Here is a 26,289-nt window from a genome sequence, read left to right as displayed (position 1 = left end):
GTAACTCCTGCAACTCAGTCTTCTGCAGTATTCTCCTACTTTACTAAGCATTGTGCCAAGGAGATTGATTTTTGCAATATTTTGGGCTTGAGTTCATTTATTGACTAGACATGTCTCTGCAGCATTTTATTAAAAATACTCGAAACATCAATATCCAACTCAGAAATTTTAACACTATTAAAAAGCAATAAACTATAGCATCATGTCTCTATTTAGTTTCTAAATCTCGCATTTCTTTTTAAATATTACTACTATGTTGAAAACCAGGTAACAGATGATATATTCTTAATAAAAACTAGCTCACAGAAAACTAATGGATGCATTGTAAGATGCTTGAAGAAATTTAACAATACAGATCAGCAAAAAATATTCTAAGAGCCTTTCAGGTTTTGTGTTTACACACTTTTATTAACAATTTGGTTAACTCTGTTAAACGAATATTTACATTAAATACCGTAAGAGACTAGACCTGATCACTTTTTTAATTTCATCTATATAAAATTTTCTTATTTCCAATGAGGCTCCTCTTTGTACCTTTTCACTTGTGTGGGAAATCTGGAATGTCTTTCTAGAGAAGCCAACAATAGTGTGATATTAGTGAGATGCTTTATTTTCTTGGTATATTTTCTCCTTCTCTATAATATCCTATTCAAATCGTTCACCTTGCTCATCACTTTACTCTTCCAAATTTTCCGGAAGGTAGTCAAGGTAGAAATGAAGAAAATATGCTTTTCAACGCGTTAGGCAACCTGAAGTTTGAAATACATTTCACATTTATTTGCCTATTGGTTTATAGTTCAGGTTTTTATCACTAAAGGTAATCCACCTTTCGTTATGAGGATTCATTAGTGTCGTGATGAATTGTTGGTCAGTCTAATGTCTGGACCGATGAAATCACCATCATTTACCTTTACTTCTGAGAGCCCCGGAAGCTTGCAAACTATGTATTTGAAGCAATCTTAATTTTAAGAAGTGATTTTACTACTCATTTTGATGTAATAATTTGTTCTGTCACTGCTATCCCATAAATAAAAAACAAGGAAATTATGCACAAAACTTAATAACCGCCCGCCCGCCAACCCTGGTATACATGGTTCATATTTTGGACCTTTTAATTTTTTGCTTATATTTTAATTTGCGAAGAACGAATCTCAAGTTCTTGTACAGTAAAAACTACCGTTTTAAAGTATGCACAATAGCTTTAATGCTTCTTCTTGATGAATCTATGGGAAAAGGTTATTGCGGTGTGTCGTATTGGCTCTTAAAATCTCCCGTCAAACCTCATGGATGATCTGGACTTTTTTTACGTTAGTGTCACTTTCAGTATACCAAGATACATCGAAATCAGCAGAATATATTCATGTTGTGCTTCTAAAGCTTGAAATAATGAAGGCAACTTTAATCGGAATAATTACAACATGAGAAATTAGCATATTAATCAAAGTATTTTTATAGTAAAGTTTTTTTAAGTCTTCTTCTAATTATATTATATATCATTAAATATATTATTAAATCAAATTGTTTATCATTTTATGGTACTAATTATAAGTACGTATAATACTTAATTTAACGTTATGACTGATATAACTTTAATAGCATTAAAAATAGATTGAAAGAAAAAGTATATTGAAATCTGCAACATTTTAAATTACTTCTTCTCTACTAAAGCATACAAAAAAGATAATCTAAAAGACAAGGAACAAAAAGATAATTTTGTTTGTCAGTGTATTAATTTATAAAACACCGAAATACCTAAACACACATATTACAAAGTAATTTTTATGAATCAATACTCGATTTTTCTAAACGATTGTGACACCATCCCAACCATACCCTAAATCTTATTTTATGGCTGTTATATACGATCTAGGATTTCCTAGAGTTTTGTTAATTAATATGTTAGCAATATTCTTTTTTATGATGTATACTATGTCGAGTTGATCCGAGAGACTAGAGAAACCAGCAATAAACTTAACAATTTTATTGTTCTATTAGACTTTTATTGAACAAGATTTTGATAGAATAATTTTATTTTGTTCATTATGATCTCATCAAAGACATTATGATAAATTGTAGGTTATTGGATAACGTCAATTTTTAACCGTAAAAGACGTAAACATTTATTTATAGAGTCATTACTTAATGTATCAATAACATGGATATCTTGATGATATCTGAAACAGTATATTGTGATACGTCATCCCATGTCAGCTACAAATGAAACAAAAGCCATATTAGACTTCTAATTAAATTTCATAAAATTAGCCAAATTTCATCATAGAATAATTTAATACATATGCCTCAAAGCTTTCACAAATGGGACTCAAATGATTTAAGGAATTTATTAAATTAAAATATCACGTCATACCAAATATTAGTTGATAAGTATTTTTACTGTTCTACTTACTGTAGTTTCAGAGTGATGATTATTTTACGTTATACTTTATGATCTTGCAGAACAAAACGAACGAGGCTGTGACTCCCTATACAAAGGGATTAATATCATAACATAGGTTGTTGCTATAGAAATTCATCATTTCTATTGAGAGCTCAGGAATTTCAACAGATAACTAAAGAATGGATGAAATAATTATTAATGTTACTTTGTAAAACTGCTAATCCTTTAAAGACCTCAAAAGAACTCTGTAATATAGTGAATACACCACAATAAGAATATTTATAACAAATACATATTATATGTGTACACAGCTAAAAATACTAAACTTAAATAACTTCATTATTTTAATATCGACTAAAAGATATTAATAACCAACGACTCAAGATTATTAATATAATGCTTCTCAGCATGTATGAATGTCAAAATTATGAAAACTTTTGTTAAGAGAATATTAAAATTAAAATAGTATCTGTCGTCATTCACTACCTTTTTGAAATAGAAAGCTTGATATATTTACGTTTCTAATGAGGTATTAGAGCATGATATCCCTCAAGAGTTGATAATGAGTACATCTCAAAGTCACATAGTTAAGTTCTCCTTAAAAGTGTCAATGCAAAACAATGGACAATCGACTAAATTTGAATGATTGCAATGAAGTGCATAAAGTTTCAGTTTTCTAATATCCGATCTAATTAATTAACATATATTTATAATGAAATATTTTATACAGTTGATCACTTATTGAAGTGATTTCTACATGATATGTAAAAAAAATGATCGTGAAAAAAGTGTATTTTCGAATATCATCTTAAACTACTGGTACTCTGTTTTTAATTATTTGTATAACAATGATTTCCCTTCCAATCCTTAAGTGAAACAGATTAAAGATAAATTGGGAAAAGGTTTTTGGCTCAGAAACTCAACAAACAATTCTTTATTTTCAACATTATTGTTTAATCTAAAGCAGTTAATCCAATATATAATTTTTTTCATGAACAAAAACTATATAACTATTCAATTAGATGAACAAAAACTATATAACGAGAATTTATTCAATAATTCAATATGTTTCATACTGTAAATATATGTATATATATATATATATATATATATATATATATATATATCATATATATCTCAGCTTTGCTTTATAAAAATATATACACAAATTAAGAAGATGAATAATCATTAAGAATGCCCTGGTGATTATAAATTCAAATGCAATTAATTGCTATGATAGTGTGAATCAATGGAGAGTTATAATTTATCCAAACATCGTAAATTCTGCCAGTTCCTCGGCAATAATTCCGAACAGTTACGAAAACTAGCGCTCGAAACCAATCCATTTAGCGGTAATAAATTCGCAAAACCAGATTCCCATTTAGAAACTGGCCAGTTAATATTTAACATAAAAATCACATAATATGTACTGACGATGTTCCGGCTGAATTTATGAATCCGCTGGGCCGCATTTAAATTTACGCCCCGGTCCAGTTTAATGAAACTGGTTCAAATCCACGGGCTGGCATCGATGGTTTCGGAGCGTAACGTTCAGAAAACGACTCAGCGCAATTTAAAATATGTTTCAGATCTTAGTTTTTATTTCCCAATATCACTACAGTTCGGTACACTTCGGTAATTCATACCAATTCGAATCACGTTAATATGAATTGTTCATAGAGTTTATTAGTTTTATTTAAAATTGGACTATTGAATTGAGCTTCCTTCCATAACTACTCTTAGTTCTCCTTTCGATGAAAATTGCTTTCCGCAGATTAAATTTTTGTGATATGAAATCCATTATAAATCCGATGCGACCTATAACAAAATCTGACCAATATTCCGAAAAAAATTTCTATAATCATCACTATCATCATGACCAATCCATAGCTGCCACTTTGGAAAATGATTTAATACATTTCCACAAGGCATGATAATGTTAATAACAAGTTGAAGCTATTCACTAATCTTCCATCCAAAAAGTTGATTTTGCCACATTAGTCTGAAAAATTCTTTCATCTTCAACTCAACTTTCCATGGACATGTGAGACCATTGTAAGCCCAGTATTTGAATGCAGAATCCCAATACCAACTATGCTATAATTGTCTTGTGTGTTTCTCGTTCATATTTATGAATAATATTTGATTCATGGTCCAATATAAACTAACGGTTGGATATATGATCCAAAGAATACTATAATTAGAGCTGTTGGGATCCCATATTGTTGTGTGACGACCCACTAATGTTGTATCCTGTGGTGAAGACGATGTCACAATGTTAGCTCTTGAATATTGGATATAATTGAATTGAAATTGAACAAAACAAGGGAATATATTGAATCCTTCAGCAAAATGTGTTCGCAAATACCTTGTACTAGAAAGACTAATACATATTTTGACTTACAATCCTTGTACGCCGGCTTGATTATATACTTATCAATACTTCTGACCTACAACAGACAACAATCTTCAGGGCGCATTTATCAAAAAGTTAAACAAAGTTTAATGAAAGGTGAATGGTGAAGAAGAGCCTAAAAATTTCCATCAAATTGCAAAATTTCATTTACTGACACAACACAAACTTACTAAGAATGGATAGAGAAAGGTTGCGTCTGACGGTAGAAAAACGAAGAGAGATACAGAGTGCAAAAAATATGCTTTGAACTTAAATTACTGACAAATTCAGACTGTACGTATTATAGTTCTCACTTCGAGAATCATCATTTTTTATATTAGGTTATATTTCCCTACATAAAATTATTATTTTCTATTTATTAACAGGTCAGTTCAAAAGTCCCCGGCCTACCATAGTAAAACATATTTTTTGACAAAATTAGTTTTTTTTTCAACATAATTCCCTTCAAGGATACACTGATTATAGCGACCCTCCAACTTTTCGATGCCATTTTTGTAGTACGATTTGTCCTTTGCTTCAAAATAGGCCTCAGTTTCGGCGATCAACTCTTCATTCGACGAATTTTTTTTTCCTAGCAGCATTCATTTGAGATCCGAGAACAGGAAATAGTCGCTGGAGGCCAGATCTGGAGAATACCCAATTCTCTTTTCTTGGAGTATTTGATGCTCATTTCACAACGTCTAAACTTAGCATAACAATTATTTCTGTTTTTCCTGCACAGTGTAATGCCGCAAACTCGGCACCAAACCAAATTTTTGCTTCAACTGTATTTTCTTCCTTCAAGAAGTAATATTTTATCAACACGCGAAATTCCTTTTTATCCATCTTTTCACAATAACAAAAGTTGCCTCACTCAGAATGTTATAATTTACAACCAAACGATCCGACAGCTGTCAAATTTACACACGCACCTTTTGTTGGTTAGGGCTAACTAAAAAACATATGGATCTAATTCTAGTAGCGCTATTTATGATCTCAACAATTTATTAAAAGTGGTAATTTTGACGTCGATGATAAAGAACGGCCTGGAGAACTAAAAGAGTTCGAAGAATATGTTACAGTGCTTATAGGATGAATACCCAGCTCGAGCTATTAAGAAACTTCAAGACAATTTGGCAGTTTAGCAAACTCTTTCCAAATGTTTACATGTGGTAGGAAGGATCCTACAGTAGGAAACATAGGTCGAACAGTTTCAACATCGTAGTTGCATCGTTGTGTTTTCTGCAAACAGGTAATAAGGAATGGATCAGCTAAAACAATCCATCCAACAGTAAAATATTCAGTGGTTAGTCCAGAAGTATTTATGGCCATAAAATATTACAGTACATAAAGTAACATCAGCAAAGTGTAGTGTTTTAAGGTGTACTAAGTGCAACTGCAACTGCTCCTGATAATATTTATCGATGTCAATTAACCAAATTTAATTACTAATTATTGTAATAAGATCATCAATAGCGACCAACAAAAATCATTCACTTGCATGAGAAAACTCGGCCTAAAGTTGCAACATTTGTGATAAACTCTTGCAGTTCGAATGCAAACAAGCAAAGGAGATGTCTAATGCTTTACTCAATTTTTCTATACATATAACAAATTAATCAACCTAACTGTACCATCTCCTGTCACACCTGTCACACCAAGATATATATTTTAATAAACAAGAATACACTAAATAATTAAACCAAATTACTAATTTAAAAATTCAACTCATATATAATATTAACAATAATATTTGTCCATCAATCCCTTCCTCTATGATACAGACTGTAATCGATTACTCTATACCGAAAATGGCATTAAAATTATAGTAGAAGCGTTTACGTTCTTTGATCGTTAAAGCCAAAAATAAGCTGCTTACACCGAATCTAGGATCGTTAGCTTTCGGAAGATTTAAACGATCCTATAAGGATTTCCTATTTTATTATTTAAGTCGGATTTTATCTATACCGACCGGCAATATTTCGCGTTTTATAAATAAACAATGACTAAAATGTTGATCGACGATTACGCCGTAAGTATATGTCGATCTAAGAAGATCCGAAGAATAAAAGAATCCGTGAATTATTGATCGCGGTGTATATTAAGCACTTATTCGATTATTTGGAATATAAATGAAACGTGCCTATGTTGTGATTTGCTTTAATACTTTATCAAAGAGTCATATATATGGAAATGGAGATAAAGCACGAAGGCTTGTATTATGTCAAAAATTATCTGGCGTTAAAATTGACAGCTTTATATTTCTAAGAAAATTATCTAAAATAACACTAACAATAATAAAAGTAAGCTGTCAGCTTCATTGAATATTGAACAACAGTGTACACCTTTTTAACAACATCGCACGTTTTTGCTTACTTTATATCAAATAAAATTATCTCTTGCTTATTACTTTGGGCTAAAAACACTTTAGAAAGATTTCTTACATTGTAACATGCTTTTTAACCTATAAATTGAAATACTTCATTAATTAATTGGACAATATCATGTCACTAAAATTATTTTTGAAAGATCTAAACAAACAACAGTTGATAGGGCAGTGATAATAGGCAATAGATAATAGAGTAGTGAGAAATAATAAAACTGGAAAACCCAAACGCAAAATGATTTTTTTAAATAATTCTTAGATCAGTTGGTTTAGAGTTTTTTAATCGACAATAACCAACATCCTTGAAACGCTGTTTGAGGTCAAGTGATGGTCAGAAGCCTGATGAAGCTAAATCAGTTGAATCGGGCGTTTTCAGAACTATATAACTCTCTTTTATTCATATACATTATTTTCAATAAATTCCAAACAATAAAAGTGAAGTAATATCATAAAACCTCCAATTATTGATCCAATATAGATTTTGTCAGTACTTAATTATAATTATGATTATAATCATGTTTAAACAGTGATAGAAACTTTTAATGTCCATTGTTATTAATATTTATTAAATTAAAAAGTATTATATAATTAAATATGATATCTTCTGAGTGCTAAAAAATAGTGCTTCTATAATGTATTGTGAATGGCATCACTTTTGTTTCAATACTGCACGTTTATTATTATTCGACGAACCATTTTAGCCATGTGAAATACGTTTAAAACAAATGATCTATAAACTCTTTTGATAGGTCACTATATAGTTCTAATGATATTGTCATATATATATATAAATATATATATATATATATATATATATATATATATATATATATATATATTATTGACAATGTTTTATTCATATACATCAAGGATATCATCAAAGATCCTTATCTAGATCTACTAAAGTCCTGAAATATAAAATGCAACCCTTGTATCTAGGCTAAAAATGCCACTATGTCTTCCTGTCTAGAGCTTTAAAAAAAACTATAGGTCAGCAAGATCTACAAATATACTAGAGACCGAAAACTGCAATGCACCAGAATATGGTTATAGCGTTTGAGGAACGCGCAGGTCATCAAATAGCACCAATCTTAACATCATTAGACAAATATTTTTCTAATAATTGGAGCCAAAATTAAACTACACTTCTGGTTTGTCGGAAGATATCCAATTTGATCTCACGATAAAAGAGTAAAGTCAGTCAAGAGTAAAGTCTATTTGGACTTACGCAATGCAGGTATGTGGTTACACTTAGTCATCAAACCTACTAGTAATTCGATTAATATTGACCTCAAAATTAAACGGATTCCACTTCATAAATCCAAGATTTCGCCATCAAACCCGAGCGAAAGTCAAATCACATCAACATTAAAGCAATACAACAACTGTACAACGCCAAAATAAATCAGAAGAATCACACCAAACGGCTTCTATAAAGTGTACAAGTGTTACTGTTAACTTTAGCTTAAGTTTAATTACATTCTGGTTTGGTATATTCTGGTATAAATTAATTTATATTTAATATTGTTGTAAGAATTTCTGATAAAATATGTTATACTGAAAATAAAAGATTAAGTTGATTTTCCACTAAGAAAATATTATTCATTATTATTAATAATTTGTTAATAAAATGGATCCTTTTAATTCCTAAAACAGATTGTAAAAAATAACTGTATCAAAATGGATGATAAAATGATGTTTGATGTTATGTCTATACAAAAAAAAAATCGAATAAGTGAATAGTGTCACATTTATCGAGTAGATATCCCGAAATATAAAAAGCAACCACTAGTTATGTTCAAAATTAATTTCGTTTTATATACTAAACGAAAGAAATTGCAAAAGCTGAGAACAGAAGAAAATTATTAAAAGCCTAATAAAGCAATAAAAGAGCTTAAAGAGTTGACTCAAAATAAATGAAACCAAGACCTATAGGAAATCTGACCATCAACTGACACTACAAATTGTTCATTATGGAAGGCCCCACGAAAACTCAAAAAACTCCAGCAGCATAACCCTCCTATTACAATAAATGAATATAACTGGACTGAAGGCAATAACGGAAAGGCCGACAACTTCTGAAAGTATTCAAAAAAATTCTTTGCACCTATGAACAATGAACCTACAAACACACCTGAATCAAATACAAATGTTAAAGCTAACGAAATAAGAACATGTCTACCAGTCTATGCCAATAATTGTCAACTCCTTCCAGCAGGAGATGTTAAATATCTTGATATACATCTAGATTGATGCCTAACTTGGAAGAAGCACGTACACGTCAAACGGAAATAACTGGATTTGAGCTCTACCAAATGTATTGGCTTATCGGGAGAAAATCCCAGTTCATTCATTTAATATAAATATATACTCAAGCTTATTTGGTCATAGGGAATTCAACTATGGGGAACCGCTACTATGTCTAATGTATCCATCATACAACGCTTCCTAAATCTGTCCTGTTCCAAAGTCTGGCGCGCTATTGTCGATGTTCCGTATTATGTTTCAAATGAGTTGATACAACGCGATATTCCTCTAGAACCAATATCCAGTATAATTCAACATGTTTGTGTGAAGTACTTCGAAAGAGTGTCGGTGCATCCCAATGTACTCGCTAATCCAGTAAATATGCGAGGTGAAGTGCGTAGACTAAAATGTCTAACACTATCTGTCTAATTATTGGAAATATATGTTATAGAATTTACAATAAGATTTAGAATAAGATTAATTAAGTAAAATAGTATTTTATAAAAAGATCACTTAATGAAGTGACTTTCTACATGCCACATATATATAAGATATAAACATAACAAATAGTTATTGCCTTCTGGGCAGATTGTGGAACTAATATGAGTTACAAAAAATATATATACTAACCAACATATGTTCTATAAGGGTTATTCATCGCACTAAGCGAAACTAAAGCGGAAAGGAAGAATTTTTGACACGCGCACGTCAACACCCCCCCATCATCATCGCTCGGGAAACTAATTATTTTTTCGTCAATTTCAATTAACCCCCCGGCCGAAAACAATCTAGTCGCGCACTTCAAAGAGAATCTAATATAGAAATCAAATTATTTCGGCGTTTCCACTCTCGGATGATCTGTTTTATCTCTTCATTTATCATTTTTGTAATCGGTGCGTGGCACTGCGGTCGTTCGATAATTGCGTTACTTTATAACACGCTTTTACAATCGGAACGTTCTGCATTATGAATCAATGCTCTCGTCGGACCGATGACAGTCGCAAGGATGATGTCGGATTTCCGATTGCCGGTGAAAAACTGGATTGGTTTTTAAATTTTCATCGTAGTGTCGATGTTTGATGTTGAATTGGAAATTTCGTAATACGAAGCAAATCTTAGTTTGTTTATCAACAAGATTAATATTTCCTGATAGAGTCTGTAATTGGTACATAGAAAAACTTCCACTAATAATAAACAAAAAAAAGTTCAAATCTACTGGATTAAGCAGTATTTTAGTGTAGTTGGTAACAGTCTAGTGTAGTAAACTCATAAAAAGAAAGAACCATTTCCAATCTTTTCCACTGCAAGACTTTTCTAAGACCGATTGGTCGCAAACCCAACTCAAACTCTCAAAGACAACTTTGCAGTTCAGAAATGTACTTTTTCAGATGTTTATATACGAAGGAAAATATTCAAAAGGTTTCAATATCACGGTTACATTGCTTGCCTAGAAAAGAAGAATATTCTGTAGCTTATTATGACTGGTAATGAAAAGTGGATCTATTACGACAATCCCAACAGCACAAATCATTATTGTTACTATTGTCACACCACAAACTGTTATGTGCACATCTCTATCAATGTTAATTGAATAAAGTGCACAAAGTGTTGTTACAGAAAAGACCAACAATTGCGAATAGCAGGCGCAAAGTTATTCTCTTGTTTTGAACGATACACTGTTGCAGCTTGAACTGAATGTTCTGCCGTACCCAGCAGACTGGTGTTCTAACTCAGATCGATGCAAAATGAATCAAGGATTGGATCTTCGTCAAAATCAACATCATTACTTCGGCACGATATAGTCATATTACCAAAAAGATGATAACAATTGTACAAAATGAAGGATATATATATATATATATATATATATACCAATTACATTATACATATTATATATACGATAATACATATCAAAATCTCTTTTACAGCACTATGGCACCGCAGGCTATTCTCAATTAACTAGAATTTAATTATTTCCTCATATTTCCTATGTGCATGCCTGCACCAAGTCTTGTATTCTCCTTCTTGGATCACTATTTATACTAATTTAAATCCTTTACAGAACATTGGTCATGAATCAGATATGGGATATTAATATGACAATGATTAGTTTGTTATAATGAATTTTATTGCATATATGTTATATCATTGGATATTTTAAGAAAATCGATATGGTATTGGTAATGACGTAGTGTATCGAATGATGTTTTTACGTTATAAACGATTCGATTGCATAAGAGTAGAATTAGAATAACCATGTCGTTTGTTCCATCTCTTTCGCTAACGAATTAAGTAGTTTTTAAATCAAGTAATTAAGTGTTTTTCTGTTTAGGAATTAACCAACTGATCAAGAAAGGAACTGTAAGTCGAAGGTGCTCATCGTCATATTCATAAATAGCATACATACTTTGAAAACAGTCCATTTTCATGATATAGGTCACTAAAACTATACTGAATTTGCTCTAAATTAATATAGCCACTGGAATTTGGATAGAAGTTTGTAGTTCAAAGTGTACAGTAGCCAAAGACAGATTACATTAGCTCATTTGCTCTGCTGTAAACTATTGAAATTTGAAGACAATTTGGAATCAATTCCAGACAAACACATGCCATATTGTGCAACGCTGCAAAGATCTTCTAAGAAATTAGTGTGGTATATGGTTAAATTATTTATTTACATAATATATACAGCAGAGACGCTTATGCCGTCGATTCCACTTCCTTTCATTGAAATAAAACTTTCGATTAAAATGAAAGTTTATGTTTTTAAATTCTGTTTTGTTATAGATAATGTAATCTATTCAATATTGAACAAATATTAACACCATAATTTTACAATAGGTATATTTTGATGTGGAATTAACTATCGATTTTCTAACTATAACCATAGAGGTAATTTAAACTATCTTTATACAATATTATTGTATGTAATATATTGTAATACATTAAACCTACTCTTATCAACTGCTAAGTAATGTGATAGATTTGGAGTTACTCAAATAATAAATATAAAGGTTTAGTAAAATTAATTATTAATAAAGTTTGAACAAAAACAATTTAATATATTAATGTCTTAATTATCAATGAGAAACTTATTTATTGTCGATTATCGTGCATATCAATTAATACATATACAAGCAGTTTTACAAACATCCACTTTGTATTACAAACACAGTGATACGAGAGTGCCGTTTAACAGAACACCAGAATGAAAAAGGACAGCTTATTTCATATGAATGAGATTCAAAGAGATATTTGTGCGTTCGTTTTCCAAATGAGGTTCAAACGATTCCAGGCCAGGTCGATCGGCGGTTCGCATCGACGAATGAAGGGACGACAAACAAGCGGCCGCCGATGTTTGCCTAATCGGCGCATATTTGATATCGAAATTACCGACCAATCGCGTGGAACACCGTCAATATTGTCGTTTCGTATAAATTGACCGCCCATCGTCAATATTTGGACAGGGCGATAAAATTATTATATCCGGCTTATTTTTAGATAGGGTCGTTCTTTACCTCGTAGCACCCAACGGTTTCGTATTATGATGGTTTACCAAAAAAAAAAATACCGATCGATATTTTAAATAATTCAATATTAACTTGTTTATTCAACAAAGTTCGGTTATTTTACGATACTTAGCGGGCTGTTATTATATGACAAATCCACCAAAAAAAATTACATTGTTTTATTCCCCAATCATTTTCTTTTTTTATGATATTGAATGAATTTGCTTATTTTGTGCCTTACAATAGATATTTATTGAGAAAAATTGGTGCATTATTGAATATATATATATATATATATATATATATACAATATATACAATATACAAGTATATACAATATACAATATTGTCTCAGATGTTGAAGTCTCAAGGAACGATGTTGGCTTGGCAGCAATACAATCGTCCATTAATTTTCGTACTAATAATTTCTAAACCTTATGCCAGATTAGTCATGCTGCATCAATCTGAAGAAGTGCTAATCACAAGGCGCTTTATCTGGTAGTTCAATAGACGTCGATAGACATTTGCACTACACCTTACTGATACCATCACAGGCAGAACAATTCTTATGACCACGAATGTTCCGCGTCGCGGTTAATGTGGATGGTCCTCCTGACCCGAAATTTGAAGCTTTGTGCCTGTATTTATCCTAACAGATCAAAATACGCTATAAAAAGGTTCCTATCTTCCTGGAAAACAGTGAAATCCTGATATTGGAACTGTTCGAAATGCCAAGTTAGTCATCTTGTAATAACAATATTTCGTCCTTTTGGATTGGATACCGTAACCTATAAACATCTGGAAAGCGTAGTTCATATAGCTGCCTAAAAGTTTGCATTAGGTTTCTATCCAATAAATCTTGCTATTTTCATTGTATTGCTAAAATATTCAGTTATTTGACCTTTACCTTTTCATAACAACAAATTCGCACACCTTTGAGAACTACTATTAAATATACGAAGACTGTGACTTATTTTATTGTTAAGAATCTGGAAATTACAATGGAGACAGAAATAAGTTTACATTGAATCCCTTGAAAATAACGCCATCTAAATTATCAATTGATTTTCTTTTGAAATTCATTCAACAAGATTATTCCATCCTTTAGAATAGTTGAAGAGCACACAAATATTTGCTCTCCAGTTGATAATCTATAATAGAAGAGCTAATATATGTACAGTGGAAGGGGCTAAATCCGTTTAAACTTATATAGTACAATCATAAAATAAAGCTAATTAAAAAAATAAAATAACAAAACTATACATAAAACTAATTTTAATTGCACTGAATCAGAATAAATTCAAGATACATATATATTTGTTAAAACTTGTTAGTTTAAATGACTTATTAATAATCTCTTGAAAATCTTACAGTGGTATGCATGTAAAATGCCTTCAGGAAGTTCTAACAAGAAGTTTGAATCAAGAGGATTAAAAATTAAATCTAGTTATCAAATTCTCTTCCGGCGATTCTATAAAATATAAAAACTATATTTTCACAAAAAATTTTATTAATTAATATTTTTAAAAAAATCAGAATTCTACAGTCACTAAATGAGAATAAAAGAGTGAGTGAGGGGGAGAGAAAATGTTAAAAAATTAAAATTGTGTCTTCTAATAGTTTATCTCCGATAAAATTAGGTACTCGCATTCATTTTGCAACACTTCACAACTCTTGAAAATATAACCGAGCGTTGTCATACAAAGTCAGGACTTTGCGTTTGATACTCACTATTGCTGGTCTTTTTTACACCTGGTCTTTCAGTGTGTTTATTTAACCTCGGTAGACACCTACAGTAACAGTTTCACTGAAGTTCAGGTCAGCAATACACTACATCTTACTAATCATACCATATACACAGTAAAATTTGATTTCCGGTGAAAATTCCGCTTTCAAATCAATGTAGATGGCTTTTCTGACCTAATCCAAGACTTCTTGCGCTAGCGATTGTCGTAATAGATCAACTTTTCATCGACTGTCACAATATACAAAAAAAAGACTGTTCTTCTTGCCTGGCAAGCAATAATCTCACAACGAATTATCTCCTTTTGTATCTTTCTCATCACATGTAACTGTGATATGGAATTTTGACACATACCACTTTCTATACAGATAACCTGTATTTGAGTTTGCCAACAATAATGCTATTGCATATATGTCTGATCGAAGTCTTATGGAGTGATGAGTGTACTTCTCCTGACTTCTTATGATTGATAAAGATTATTTAAAGAACTTCTATACACAAAGTATGTTCTTGTTGAACTGCAATTTAAATTATTAACTCTAACTTCATAAATGAATTAGGAAATTATGGATTATATAAAAAAAACTATAAAAAACAGGTATATTTAGTTCTTATTGATTTGAAAAAGGTATTTGACAGAGTACAGAACAGAAACACCATGAATTATATTAAAATAAAGATGTGCACGAATAACTCAGGAAATATACAGAATAAATACTAATGTCGTCACAACATGAAATCAAAAACCTTCAAACCCCAAGCACGTTTAAAAAAACGCGGAAATTTCAGCCTAACCCTGTTTATAATGTTGAAACGAGGAAATGAAGAAATTAACAAAGAGATTTCGAACAGATAAAGGTTTGTTACACATACAGTATAAAAATATGGGAAAAATAGAAAAGTCGCCAAGAGATTTTACAGACAATGTTAATAATAAAAATCTTAAACATATTGAATTTGATTCTAAAAGAGTATGGAATGATCATCGACAGACGCAAAACGAAAATAATGGTGATGTGGGAGTCAGAAGTAATATATTCCAAAATTAATGATGTGGTTATAGAGATCGAAAGCCAGGAGATGAAAATGCAAAGAAATATAAAAGTAAGATACAAGCAGAACAAATACAAGCTACTACTGAGTTCTCTGAAAGTTCTCTGAGTTTGAGCTTGGTATTCTTCCAATAAGTCTGGCAATTCGTTGCCTTGGTCCATTTTAATTTTCCTGGTAGTTCTTTGTCATTAGCATCAATATCAATACCTTTATATAGTCGAGACCAAAATAGAAATGGTTTCCTTGTAGAAATTCTTATTATTCAAATATGTATTGTATAATAAATATTCAAAGTGTTGGCATAGTCGCGAAATAGGGTAAAAGAGGGAGACCGAGAGAGAAAGAAAGAGTGTGACATTAATCGATTAAGAAACATAAATTTTTTAAAACCACCCCCTCGCCCACAAAAAAAGCGAAATAAAAAAGCAACATTCTGGAAATATCCCCTCGTTTGATTCGATTTCGTCGGCGTAATTATGATTTGGCATCGACGAGGAATAGAAAGATTCCTCCAGGGACACACGGCGCCTTCTAAAGCCCGACCGTTCGCTTATTGGATTTGTTATATAGATTTCTAGAGTTCGCTGTCGGCGTGAAAGATTTCCGAAGCAAAGTTTTATGTGCCACGAGACTGCCAATAAAATCCATTCAGGCGTGAGTTAAAGTACGATACTATCGGATATCAGAAAAAAGATTTTGGAATCCGCCGACGTCAAAAAAAACGCCCAGGGATCGATATATGGCAGATTTTCTTTAGGCTTCACCCTTCTCCTCACCAAAAGCTTCAAATCAAACATTTAGTCCGAAATTAGTGGAAATGCTATACGAATACTAATAATATCAATATATTTAAATGAATCCAGATTTTCTTTTCTACACTATAACTTGATTTTATCGATTTCCACCATCTTTTTCATCACCATTATGTATTTCGTGTAAAGACCAATAGCCCTTAAGAATGACATCAATCTATCCAAATTTAGTCAAATTTGGAGTTAGTTTGATTTCTGTATTTTCTGCATTCAATTAAAGTATGTTTTAATATTAATGCTATATTACACTCATTGCAAACCGGAGGAGGTTCGCCCTTTAAAAGAAACTCATGGGTTTCAATCGTGAATCTATTTTTAATCGTGAGTATACAACTAAACTCTTCATTGGTATGTCCTCTCCAATAAATCACAACGCAACTGGTCAAGCCTTTTGTACGGCTCCGACTTATAAGCATTTTGGTTTTAATACCTAAATAATGTATTCACCATTAATGTTTTCAATTGTTTTATTTGATATTTTGTAGTCAAGTTCAAACAATATAATATTCCAACTTTTGGGATGTTGAATTAGGGACGAATAAACATCCTTTGTCCTTTCCTAATGCTGTTGGTAAGTTACGTTAAACATTTTTTTCAGTTAGAAATTGGATGGAAAGTAGTCTTCGTACAAGCAGAAACGTGACTAAATGTTTTATAATTTAATAATACTCTGATTGGATAGTGCAGGTGGAAAAACCGCCCACTAGACATTGATCTTTCTGAATATTACTAGTTCTAATTTTACTAAAAATTACTTGCTTTTCTAATAAAAAATATATTTGAACAAAGCATTCTATTAAACAAGATAAAAACACGTTTCGTCAAGCCTCACATCTAGAGTTCATTTGTAAAAAGTCTTGAGTAACAACGAAATATATTCGATATAATTGCAATGGACACAATTAATTCAAATTATTCACAATCATTGTAATAAGCCATTTTAATATATAATTTTTTTATAATATATATTGTATTAATATTTCAAGTTTAGTTAGGATAAAGATAAATCACAATCAATAATTTAATATGAATATAAAAGACTTTAATTTTTATTTTCTAAAATGTTTTTCATACACAGAAAAAACATTACATATCAAAAATAATTTATGAAAATATTGTTATATGTTTCATATAAAGTTATTATTTTACACATAAATTAATATCATATCACATTAATATTTTTTTAGATTATAATAATTGATACTTTGTTTCATAATTCTTTCGAGAATTTTATTTAAACTGTATATTGTTTGATATATGGCAGATTTTCTTTAGGCTTCACCCTTCTCCTCACCAAAAGCTTCAAATCAAACATTTAGTCCGAAATTAGTGGAAATGCTATACGAACACTAATAATATCAATATATATATAAATGAATCCAGGTTTTCTTTTCTACACTATAACTTGATTTTATCGATTTCCACCATCTTTTTCATCACCATTATGTATTTCGTGTAAAGACCAATAGCCCTTAAGAATGACATAAATCTATCCAAATTTAGTCAAGTTTGGAATTAGTTTGATTTCTGTATTTTCTGCATTCAATTAAAGTATATTTGAGTATTAGTGCTGCATTACACTCATTGCAAACTGGAGGAGGTTCGCCCTTTAATAGAAACTCATGGGTTTCAATCGTGAACCTATTTTTAATCGTGTGTATACAAATAAACTCTTCATTGGTATGTCTTCTCCAATAAATCACAACGCAACTGGTCGAGCCTTTTGTACGGCTCCAACTTATAAGCATTTTGGTTTTAGTACCTAAATAATGTATTCACCATTAATGATTTTATCCTCCGTACCTATATAAGACGGCAACCACATAAACGAAATAGATTTGTGGAACGAATAGAAACCTTTTATTTTACCAATAATGACTTCGGCTAGTGCTGTTTGGGTATTCTCGAACTAAAATGTTCGAGGGATCTCATGAAGTCACTGGCAATTACATAAAATTTGTAGTTTTCTTAATGAATGAATTCTAGCGCATTAAAAATTACAAAGTGTTCCGCAGGCAGAATACTAGTCACTATGGGTAGGCTAAAAGGTTGCTCCTACATCACGTTCGTAAGTACCGATCCAACGTAATCATCTCTCTTGCAACCATCAAAGAATATGAAGTGTTGATCAGTGTATATTTCTTCCCTCATCTGAGAAATAATGTTACGAATGCTATGCGAATTGATTTCGCTCTTGTATCTCATCCTTGTGCTGGGGTATGCTAATAATTCCTCTATCATTCCAATTTTAGTATGTGCATCGCTGAAGCGAGCACAAAATTGCACAGAAAATTAGAAAAATCTAAGAAAACTTAACGGGTATTTAAACTTCATGCGTCTGACACTGATAGTTTAACAAATAAAACAGCTGTATTAATCTGCATATATTAGTTCACAATAAATGTTATACATGGCTATAACCAGTCAATTGAAAAGTCCCCTGCATACCATAGTAAAACTCATTCTTTGGCAAAATTGGTCTCTTTTATTCAATATAATTCCCTTCAAGGGTGATACACTGATTATAGCGGCCCTCCAACTATTCGATACCATTTTTGTACTACGATTTGTCCTTTGCTTCAAAATAGGCCTCAGTTTCGGCGATCATCTGTTCATTCGACGAAAATGTCTTCTCATCGAGCTTTCTTTTGAGATCTGAGAACGGAATGTGACAAATTCCGATGGCTGAGGAAGTAATTCGAAGCCCAATTGATGGATGTTTGTCATCGTTTTCACTGACTTGTGACATGGTGCATTGTCTTGGTGAAGCAGCACTTCCTTTTCCTACAAATGCGGCCGTTTTTCGATGATTTCGTCCTTCAAATAGTCCAATAATGCTATATAATAATCGCTGTTGATATTTTTTTCAAGGTAATCAATGAAAACTATTCCATTGCGTATCCCAAAATACAGACGCCATAACCTTGCCAGCCAACTGTTGGGTCTTCCCACGCTTTGGAGTCGGTTCATCGGGTGTAGTACACTCGGATGACTGTCGATTCGACTTAGGAGTGAAACAATGAAGCCATGTTTCATCCATTGTCACATATCTATGCAAAAACTCGGGTTTATTACGCTTGATCAGCATGAAACACTGCTCCGAATCATCAACTCGTCGGTGTGTTTGATCAAAAGTGAGCTTGCGCGGCTTTGCACAGAACTTTCTCATACCCATATATTCGTGAATCATATGATTTACACGTTTACTTGATATCTGAGTGTCTGCTATTTCATTCAATTTCAATTTACGGGCATTCGAAATCATTTTGTGGATTTTTTTATGTTTTCGTCAGTAACAACTTCTTTTGGGCATCCACTGTGTTCACCGTCTTTGGTGCTCATTTCACCACGTCTAAACTTAGCATACGAATCCTTGATGGTTGATTTTCCTGGGGCAATGTCCGGAAACTTGGCATCAAGCCAAGTTTTTGCTTCAACTTTTTTTTCCCTTCAAAAGGCAACATTTTATCAACACGCAAAATTCATTTTAATCCATTTTTTCACAATAACAAAAGTTGCTTCACTCAAAATATTATAATTCAGAAACTAATGATCCATGAATCAATAAAAAACATATGAATTTAATTATTTTTTAAATATTCATTTGGATATAGTTCTTCAAAATGCCGCAATTTACCAACTTAGGTCGCAGAACTCGCAATGCTGCAAGTTAAAGATCTGAAGCGTGAAATGAAGTTGAACAGGATAGAAATGAATAACGCAAAATATTGCACTGCATTACCATCGAATTATATTCATTTATAACGCGGCAATCGATTACAATCCATAACAATCGTTGCCGTTTGTCAGTCTACGTTTGTCTATGCTCCACGTGCATTTATCAATTTACGATCAATTTGCTAAACTGCAACACTGAATATTGCAGAATTCTTCGAAAGGTTGCAAGTTGGAGTGTCATTTGTTTGACGACAGATTAAGTACTGAATGAGCTGTTCGGCCGCCTTCCAACTATGTAGCTGATGAAGCACGTGCAAGTTCAATTCTTATTTTGGCATTAAATTGTTTTCAAAATCTATGAAAAACATTTTTAATATTTTTCCACTTCCACCAGGAGCATTTAAGATAATATAGAGCAAGCTCACTAACTTCATGAGTGTGTTCAAGGAAGAATTCCAGATAAAATTATTTACAAGGAATATTACACTTTAGATTTTCATGAAAGACTGGAAATGTAGGTCAGTAGATCTGTTTTATAATTAATATCAATAAAGGCTTTTTACACAGCAATGATTTTTTATGGTTATTTAATCAAGAATTCAAATTATGTTATTCCTATACCGCCTTACTGGCCAAATTTAGATCCATCAGATTTTTTGAAATATCCGAAAATCAGATAATAGCTTACAATAAATTGTTTTTACCCAATTAGGGATACTAAGATCAAATCGAAATAGGCTTTAAGACCAATCCAGAGACCTAATTTAAGAACTTTCTTAAGTAATAATACTGTAAGTAATTTTGTGAAATATAAAATAGATAGCGGAACTTACAGTAACTATAATTATAGTGAAACTCCGCCACTAGGCTATACAATTGTTTTATTTGATATTTTTTAGTCAAGTTCAAACAATATAATATTTTACCAACTTTTGGGATGTTGAATTAGGGACGAATAAACATCCTTTGTCCTTTCCTAATGCTGTTGGTAAGTTACGTTAAACATTTTTTTTTCAGTTAGGAATTGGATGGAAAGTAGTTTTCGTACAAGCAGAAACGTGACTAAATGTTTTATAATTTAATAATACTCTGATTGGATAGTGCAGGTGGAAAAACCGCCCACTAGACATTGATCTTTCTGAATATTACTAGTTCTAATTTTACTAAAAATTACTTGCTTTTCTAATAAAAAATATATTTGAACAAAGCATTCTATTAAACAAGATAAAAACACGTTTCTTCAAGCCTCACATTTAGAGTTCATTTGTAAAAAGTCGTGAGTAATAACGAAATATATTCGATATAATTGCAATGAACCCAATTAATTCAAATTATTCACAATCATTGTAATAAGCCATTTTAATATATAATTTTTTTATAATATATATTGTATTAATATTTCAAGTTTAGTTAGGATAAAGATAAATCACAATCAATAATTTAATATGAATATAAAATACTTTTATTTTTGTTTTCTAAAATGTTTTTCATACACAGAAAAAATATTACATATCAAAAATAATTTATGAAAATATTGTTATGTTTCATATAAAGTTATTATTTTACACATAAATTCATATCATATCACATTAATATTTTTTTAGATTATAATAATTAATATTTTGTTTCATAATTCTTTCGACAATTTTATTTAAACTGTATATTGTTAATTTATTATCACAACATAGTTGTAATAAAAGGAGAATATACTTAAAATCATACCGAAGTATTGTTTACAATCTCTGAATATTAAATATTTTTGTGCAAATCACTAATTTAAATATTTCGTATTATTATTAGAATGATTGTTATCAATATTAATTTTGTTATGCATATTTGAAACATTAATATTTAATTTACAATTATTATTAGAATATTCACTAAAAATCTAATTCAACTTTGGAAATTCATAATTGGCTTTTGAGTAATATTACTTGGAAAAAGCCGAGAGTATAATAGCCAAATTTAAGAAAATACTTCATTTACTCACTTTTTTCTCGACCTTTTGGAGTAACCACCGTGAAGGCGCTATTTCCGACCGAAGATTCCGGTAAACTCGGACTCCTCATCGGGCTAGCTGGTGCCGAATCGGACACATTCACCTCCGGACTCCGGCTGGATTCTCTTTGGTTTCCACTGCTGCTGAAATCGAGCGGCATCGCTGACGAGTGACAACTCAGTTCTAAAGCCATCGTAATCGCAACGGAAAAACTGTTACATTTACACCGCGACGGTATTTCAGTAAAATCGATTTCTACTTCTCTTCCAGTCCTCACTCACTGTTCCCGTCTATTAAATGGGGAAACAAAATAGTCACGAATAGACACGCACCGTATTCTTTTCGCGATTTTCTCTGTGATACTTCACCGGAACTTGCTCTCCGTGTTCGTGTATTATTACAGTTGGGAGACAACTGTTTGATAGCTTGGTAGCTCTGATAAGCTTGAGATTCGACTAGAGGCGTGGCCTGCGTTACCGGGCGACGCGATTCTCGTCCTTAACCGAGTTGAACTTAAGGGAAACGAGGCGGAACGGGCCACTTTAGTACCGCCCCTACTGACAATCGAATCAATGAATGAAAATAGTAAATAGTTTATGGATTCCAGGTTGTTGTGTTTCATATAAAAAGTTTTTCGTTCGGTTTAGCCCTGCTTATTGGTAAAAATTTTGATTGGTTTACAAAAAAAATATTTGGACTGATTAGAGTTTCATTATCAATTGTGTTTAATTATTTGATCGTATCTGATGATGCTAATAAAAATACTAAACTAAAACTTTCCAAAAAATAATTAATATAAATATACACGAATAGTAAAAAAATTAACCCAACTGATCACCATCAACAATCTCTCAACTCTTTTATTTTTAGAATAATAATGATTGAAACAGTTACTAGTTAGTAAATAAAAGAATAAACGGTTTGATACTATATTTATAAATTAGTAATAATTATTAATGATTATATAATATTTTATAAAAATAATATAAATATTGGACATTATATATTATTATTTAAATATATGTTATTGACTTTAACAAATTAAAAAAAATTATAAACCATATAATTTTGGTTACTAACATTATAAACAAAAATTAAATAGTAGCTAATGTTACAACATACAGGGCAGCTAAAATAATTATTGAAAAGGACCTGTCATCAAAATATTCTCCAACTGTATATATTAACCATGAGCCTGTCCAATTATTACTGATCTGTGATGTCAGGATGATATTTCAACTGTTTTGAATCGAGTTACAGTATTATTTGTTCAACAGCATGTTAATAAAATAACCATTCACAAAAATATAGTGTACTAAATTTTCAGAACTGGCAAAAAAAATAATAGAGAACACAAATTTAAAATCTGTAAACTACAATTACTAATTGATAAAATAATCTACTCTATTATAGATTCTATTTTCACAATTTAATAAATTTAGTTTTATAGTTGAAAATTATATCCAATATAATGCAGGAAAGTGTTTAATATTACTATATTTAAAATACTTCACTTCGTTCTCTATTATAAGTTAAGTGTTTAGTTTAACTATAAAGTTATTTTTTCATTTCAATTTTGTATAAAAATTAAATGAAATGGACGATGCGTAAAATATATTAAACAATAGCGTATTATATCATAATTACTTCCCATAAAAGTACCTTAAATATCAAAACACTTACTAACAAACTTACTATTAACCAATACCATAAAAATTTTAAATATTTCAGTATGTTGCTTTGTTAGTTATGTCTAGATTCAACTAAATAAATTATTTACTCGGAATTGAACAAACAGTTACTATAAGTAAGAGACATACCTGTTATAAAAATTGTTTTTGGAAACTTTTAAAGGTTTAATTTTTCTTTATGAAAATCTGATTCAATAAATGCTTCCATACCAGCTTTTTTAAAACATTTTATTGATGATGCTAATAAAAATGCTAAACTGAAACTTTCCAAAAAATAATTATTATAAATATACACGAATAGTAAAAAAATAAACCCAACTGATCACCATCAACAGTCTCTCAACTCTTTTATTTTTAGAATAATAATGATTGAAACAGTTACTAGTTAGTAAATAAAAGAATAAACGGTTTAATACTATATTTATAAATTAGTAATAATTATTAATGATTATATAATATTTTATAAAAATAATATAAATATTGGACATTATGTATTATTATTTAAATATATATTATTGACTTTAACAAATTAAAAAAAATTATAAACCATATAATTTTGGTTACTAACATTATAAACTAAAATTAAATACTAGCTAATGTTACAACATACAGGGCAGCTAAAATAATTATTGAAAAGGACCTGTTATCAAAATATCCTCCGACTGTATATATTAACCATGAGCCTGTCCAATTATTACTGATCTATGATTTCAGGATGATATTTCAACTATTTTCAATCGAGTTACAGTATTATTTGTTCAACAGCATGCTAATAAAATAACCATTCACAAAAATATAGTGTACTAAATTGGCAAAAAAATAATAGAGAACACAAATTTAAAATCTGTAAACTACAATTACTAATTGATAAAATAATCTACTCTATTATAGATTCTAATTTCACAATTTAATAAATTTAGTTTTTTAGTTGAAAATTATATCCAATATAATGCAGGAAAGTGTTTAATATTACTATATTTAATATACTTCACTTCGTTCTCAATTTTAAGTTAAGTTATTAGTTTAACTAAAAAGTTATTTTTTCATTTCAATTTTGTATAAAAATTAAATGAAATGGACCATACGTAAAATATATTAAACAATAGCGTATTATATCATAATAACTTCCCATAAAAGTACCTTAAATATAAAAACAGTTACTAATAAACTTACTATTAAGCAATACCTTGAAAATTTTAAATATTTCAGTATGTTGCTTTGTTAATTATGTCTAGATTCAACTAGATAAATTATTCACTCGGAATGAACAAACATTTACTATGAGCAAGAGACATACTTGTTATAAAAGTTATTTTTGGAAACTTTTAAAAGTTTAATTTTTCTTAATGAAAACCTGATTTAATAAATGCTTCCATAGCAGCTTTTTAAAACATTTTATTCTGTTACTGATTATTTTCTTTGGCCATTGCTTAATTATTACAGACAACTTTAAGATCGGATTTATTTTATAGTGCAATATATTTTTTTTTGATAATAAAACACGCAAGGAGCTTAGAAGAACACAGATTATTGTTGGATTATTGTTTGGAAGCAAAGAATAGAGATGAAAATAATGCTATGTTAAAAAATATTATAATATATATTTTCATAATTATAAAATATTAAAACATGGAATAACAATTTCTATAACAGCAGTAACCGTATCAAATAAGATTATAAAAAATAAGGAAATATATATATATATATATATATATATATATATATATATATATATATATATATAATAAATATTACATAATTAGTCAAAAAAGCTTAATATATAAAATATAATATGTGAATATAAATTACAACTAACAAAGTTATCAGAGATATTATTAAACTGTTGCTGTTGCCCACCTTTTTAGACACATTCTTTTTTATTTATTATTTAATATTCTCCAAGAACCGACTTAAAAGTTATATAATTAATTTAACAGTAGCGTAACAAAGTTAGAAGTTGTACTAAATAAACTAGTAATAGCTTAGATCGCTGTTAAAATTAGCAGTGACTATTCGGTCACTTTGATTTACTTTTTAAAGGTCCTTATAAATACTTTTAAACTCATATTTAGTATATAATGGACGAAGATCCAAGTAAAACAGTTAAAAAATAATATAATATATAATAAACAGAAATAGTTAAATATCACATCACAGTAAGACAAAGCCATGATTGTTCGTGTGATTCCCCTCATTGGGCCAAACTATCTACAAGAATTATTACATTTTTGGTAAAGCTACTTGGTATCAATATCTCTTCAACTTGTCTTTCTAAAAATGTGCTTGATCATGTCATTCCCCAACGTATCGTCACTCCAATCACTCGCTTTGTCGGACTTTACGGTACCCTAAAGTAAAAAGCCCATTTCGTTTTGAAC

The 26,289-nt window shown here is 30.4% G+C and overlaps 1 protein-coding gene and 1 non-coding gene across 4 annotated transcripts in view; both read right to left on the bottom strand.

Moving 5' to 3' along the window:
• The window catches only part of sens-2 (zinc finger transcription factor senseless-2), a 98,852-nt gene extending 76,216 nt beyond the window's left edge, over window positions 1-22,636 (bottom strand). For 2 of the 3 annotated variants that reach the window (XM_076398957.1, XM_076398959.1), the window contains exon 1: window positions 22,212-22,636. In XM_076398957.1, coding sequence (XP_076255072.1) covers window positions 22,212-22,413 — 202 coding nt within the window. In that variant the 5' untranslated portion in view covers window positions 22,414-22,636. The remainder of the gene's footprint in view (window positions 1-22,211) is intronic. The other variant, XM_076398958.1, reaches the window with a different exon arrangement.
• Window positions 18,714-18,817, bottom strand: LOC143194491 (U6 spliceosomal RNA). Its single transcript, XR_013005333.1, has one exon. It is a non-coding gene; the product is annotated as a U6 spliceosomal RNA (small nuclear RNA).
• Window positions 22,637-26,289: the final 3,653 nt, after the last annotated feature.

This window comes from Rhynchophorus ferrugineus, unplaced genomic scaffold (genome assembly GCF_030347505.1).
Source record: "Rhynchophorus ferrugineus isolate W39M unplaced genomic scaffold, kcgeb_rfMv2 rfM3, whole genome shotgun sequence".
Lineage (NCBI taxonomy): Eukaryota > Metazoa > Arthropoda > Insecta > Coleoptera > Curculionidae > Rhynchophorus > Rhynchophorus ferrugineus.
This window is presented reverse-complemented; position numbering and strand designations above follow the sequence as displayed.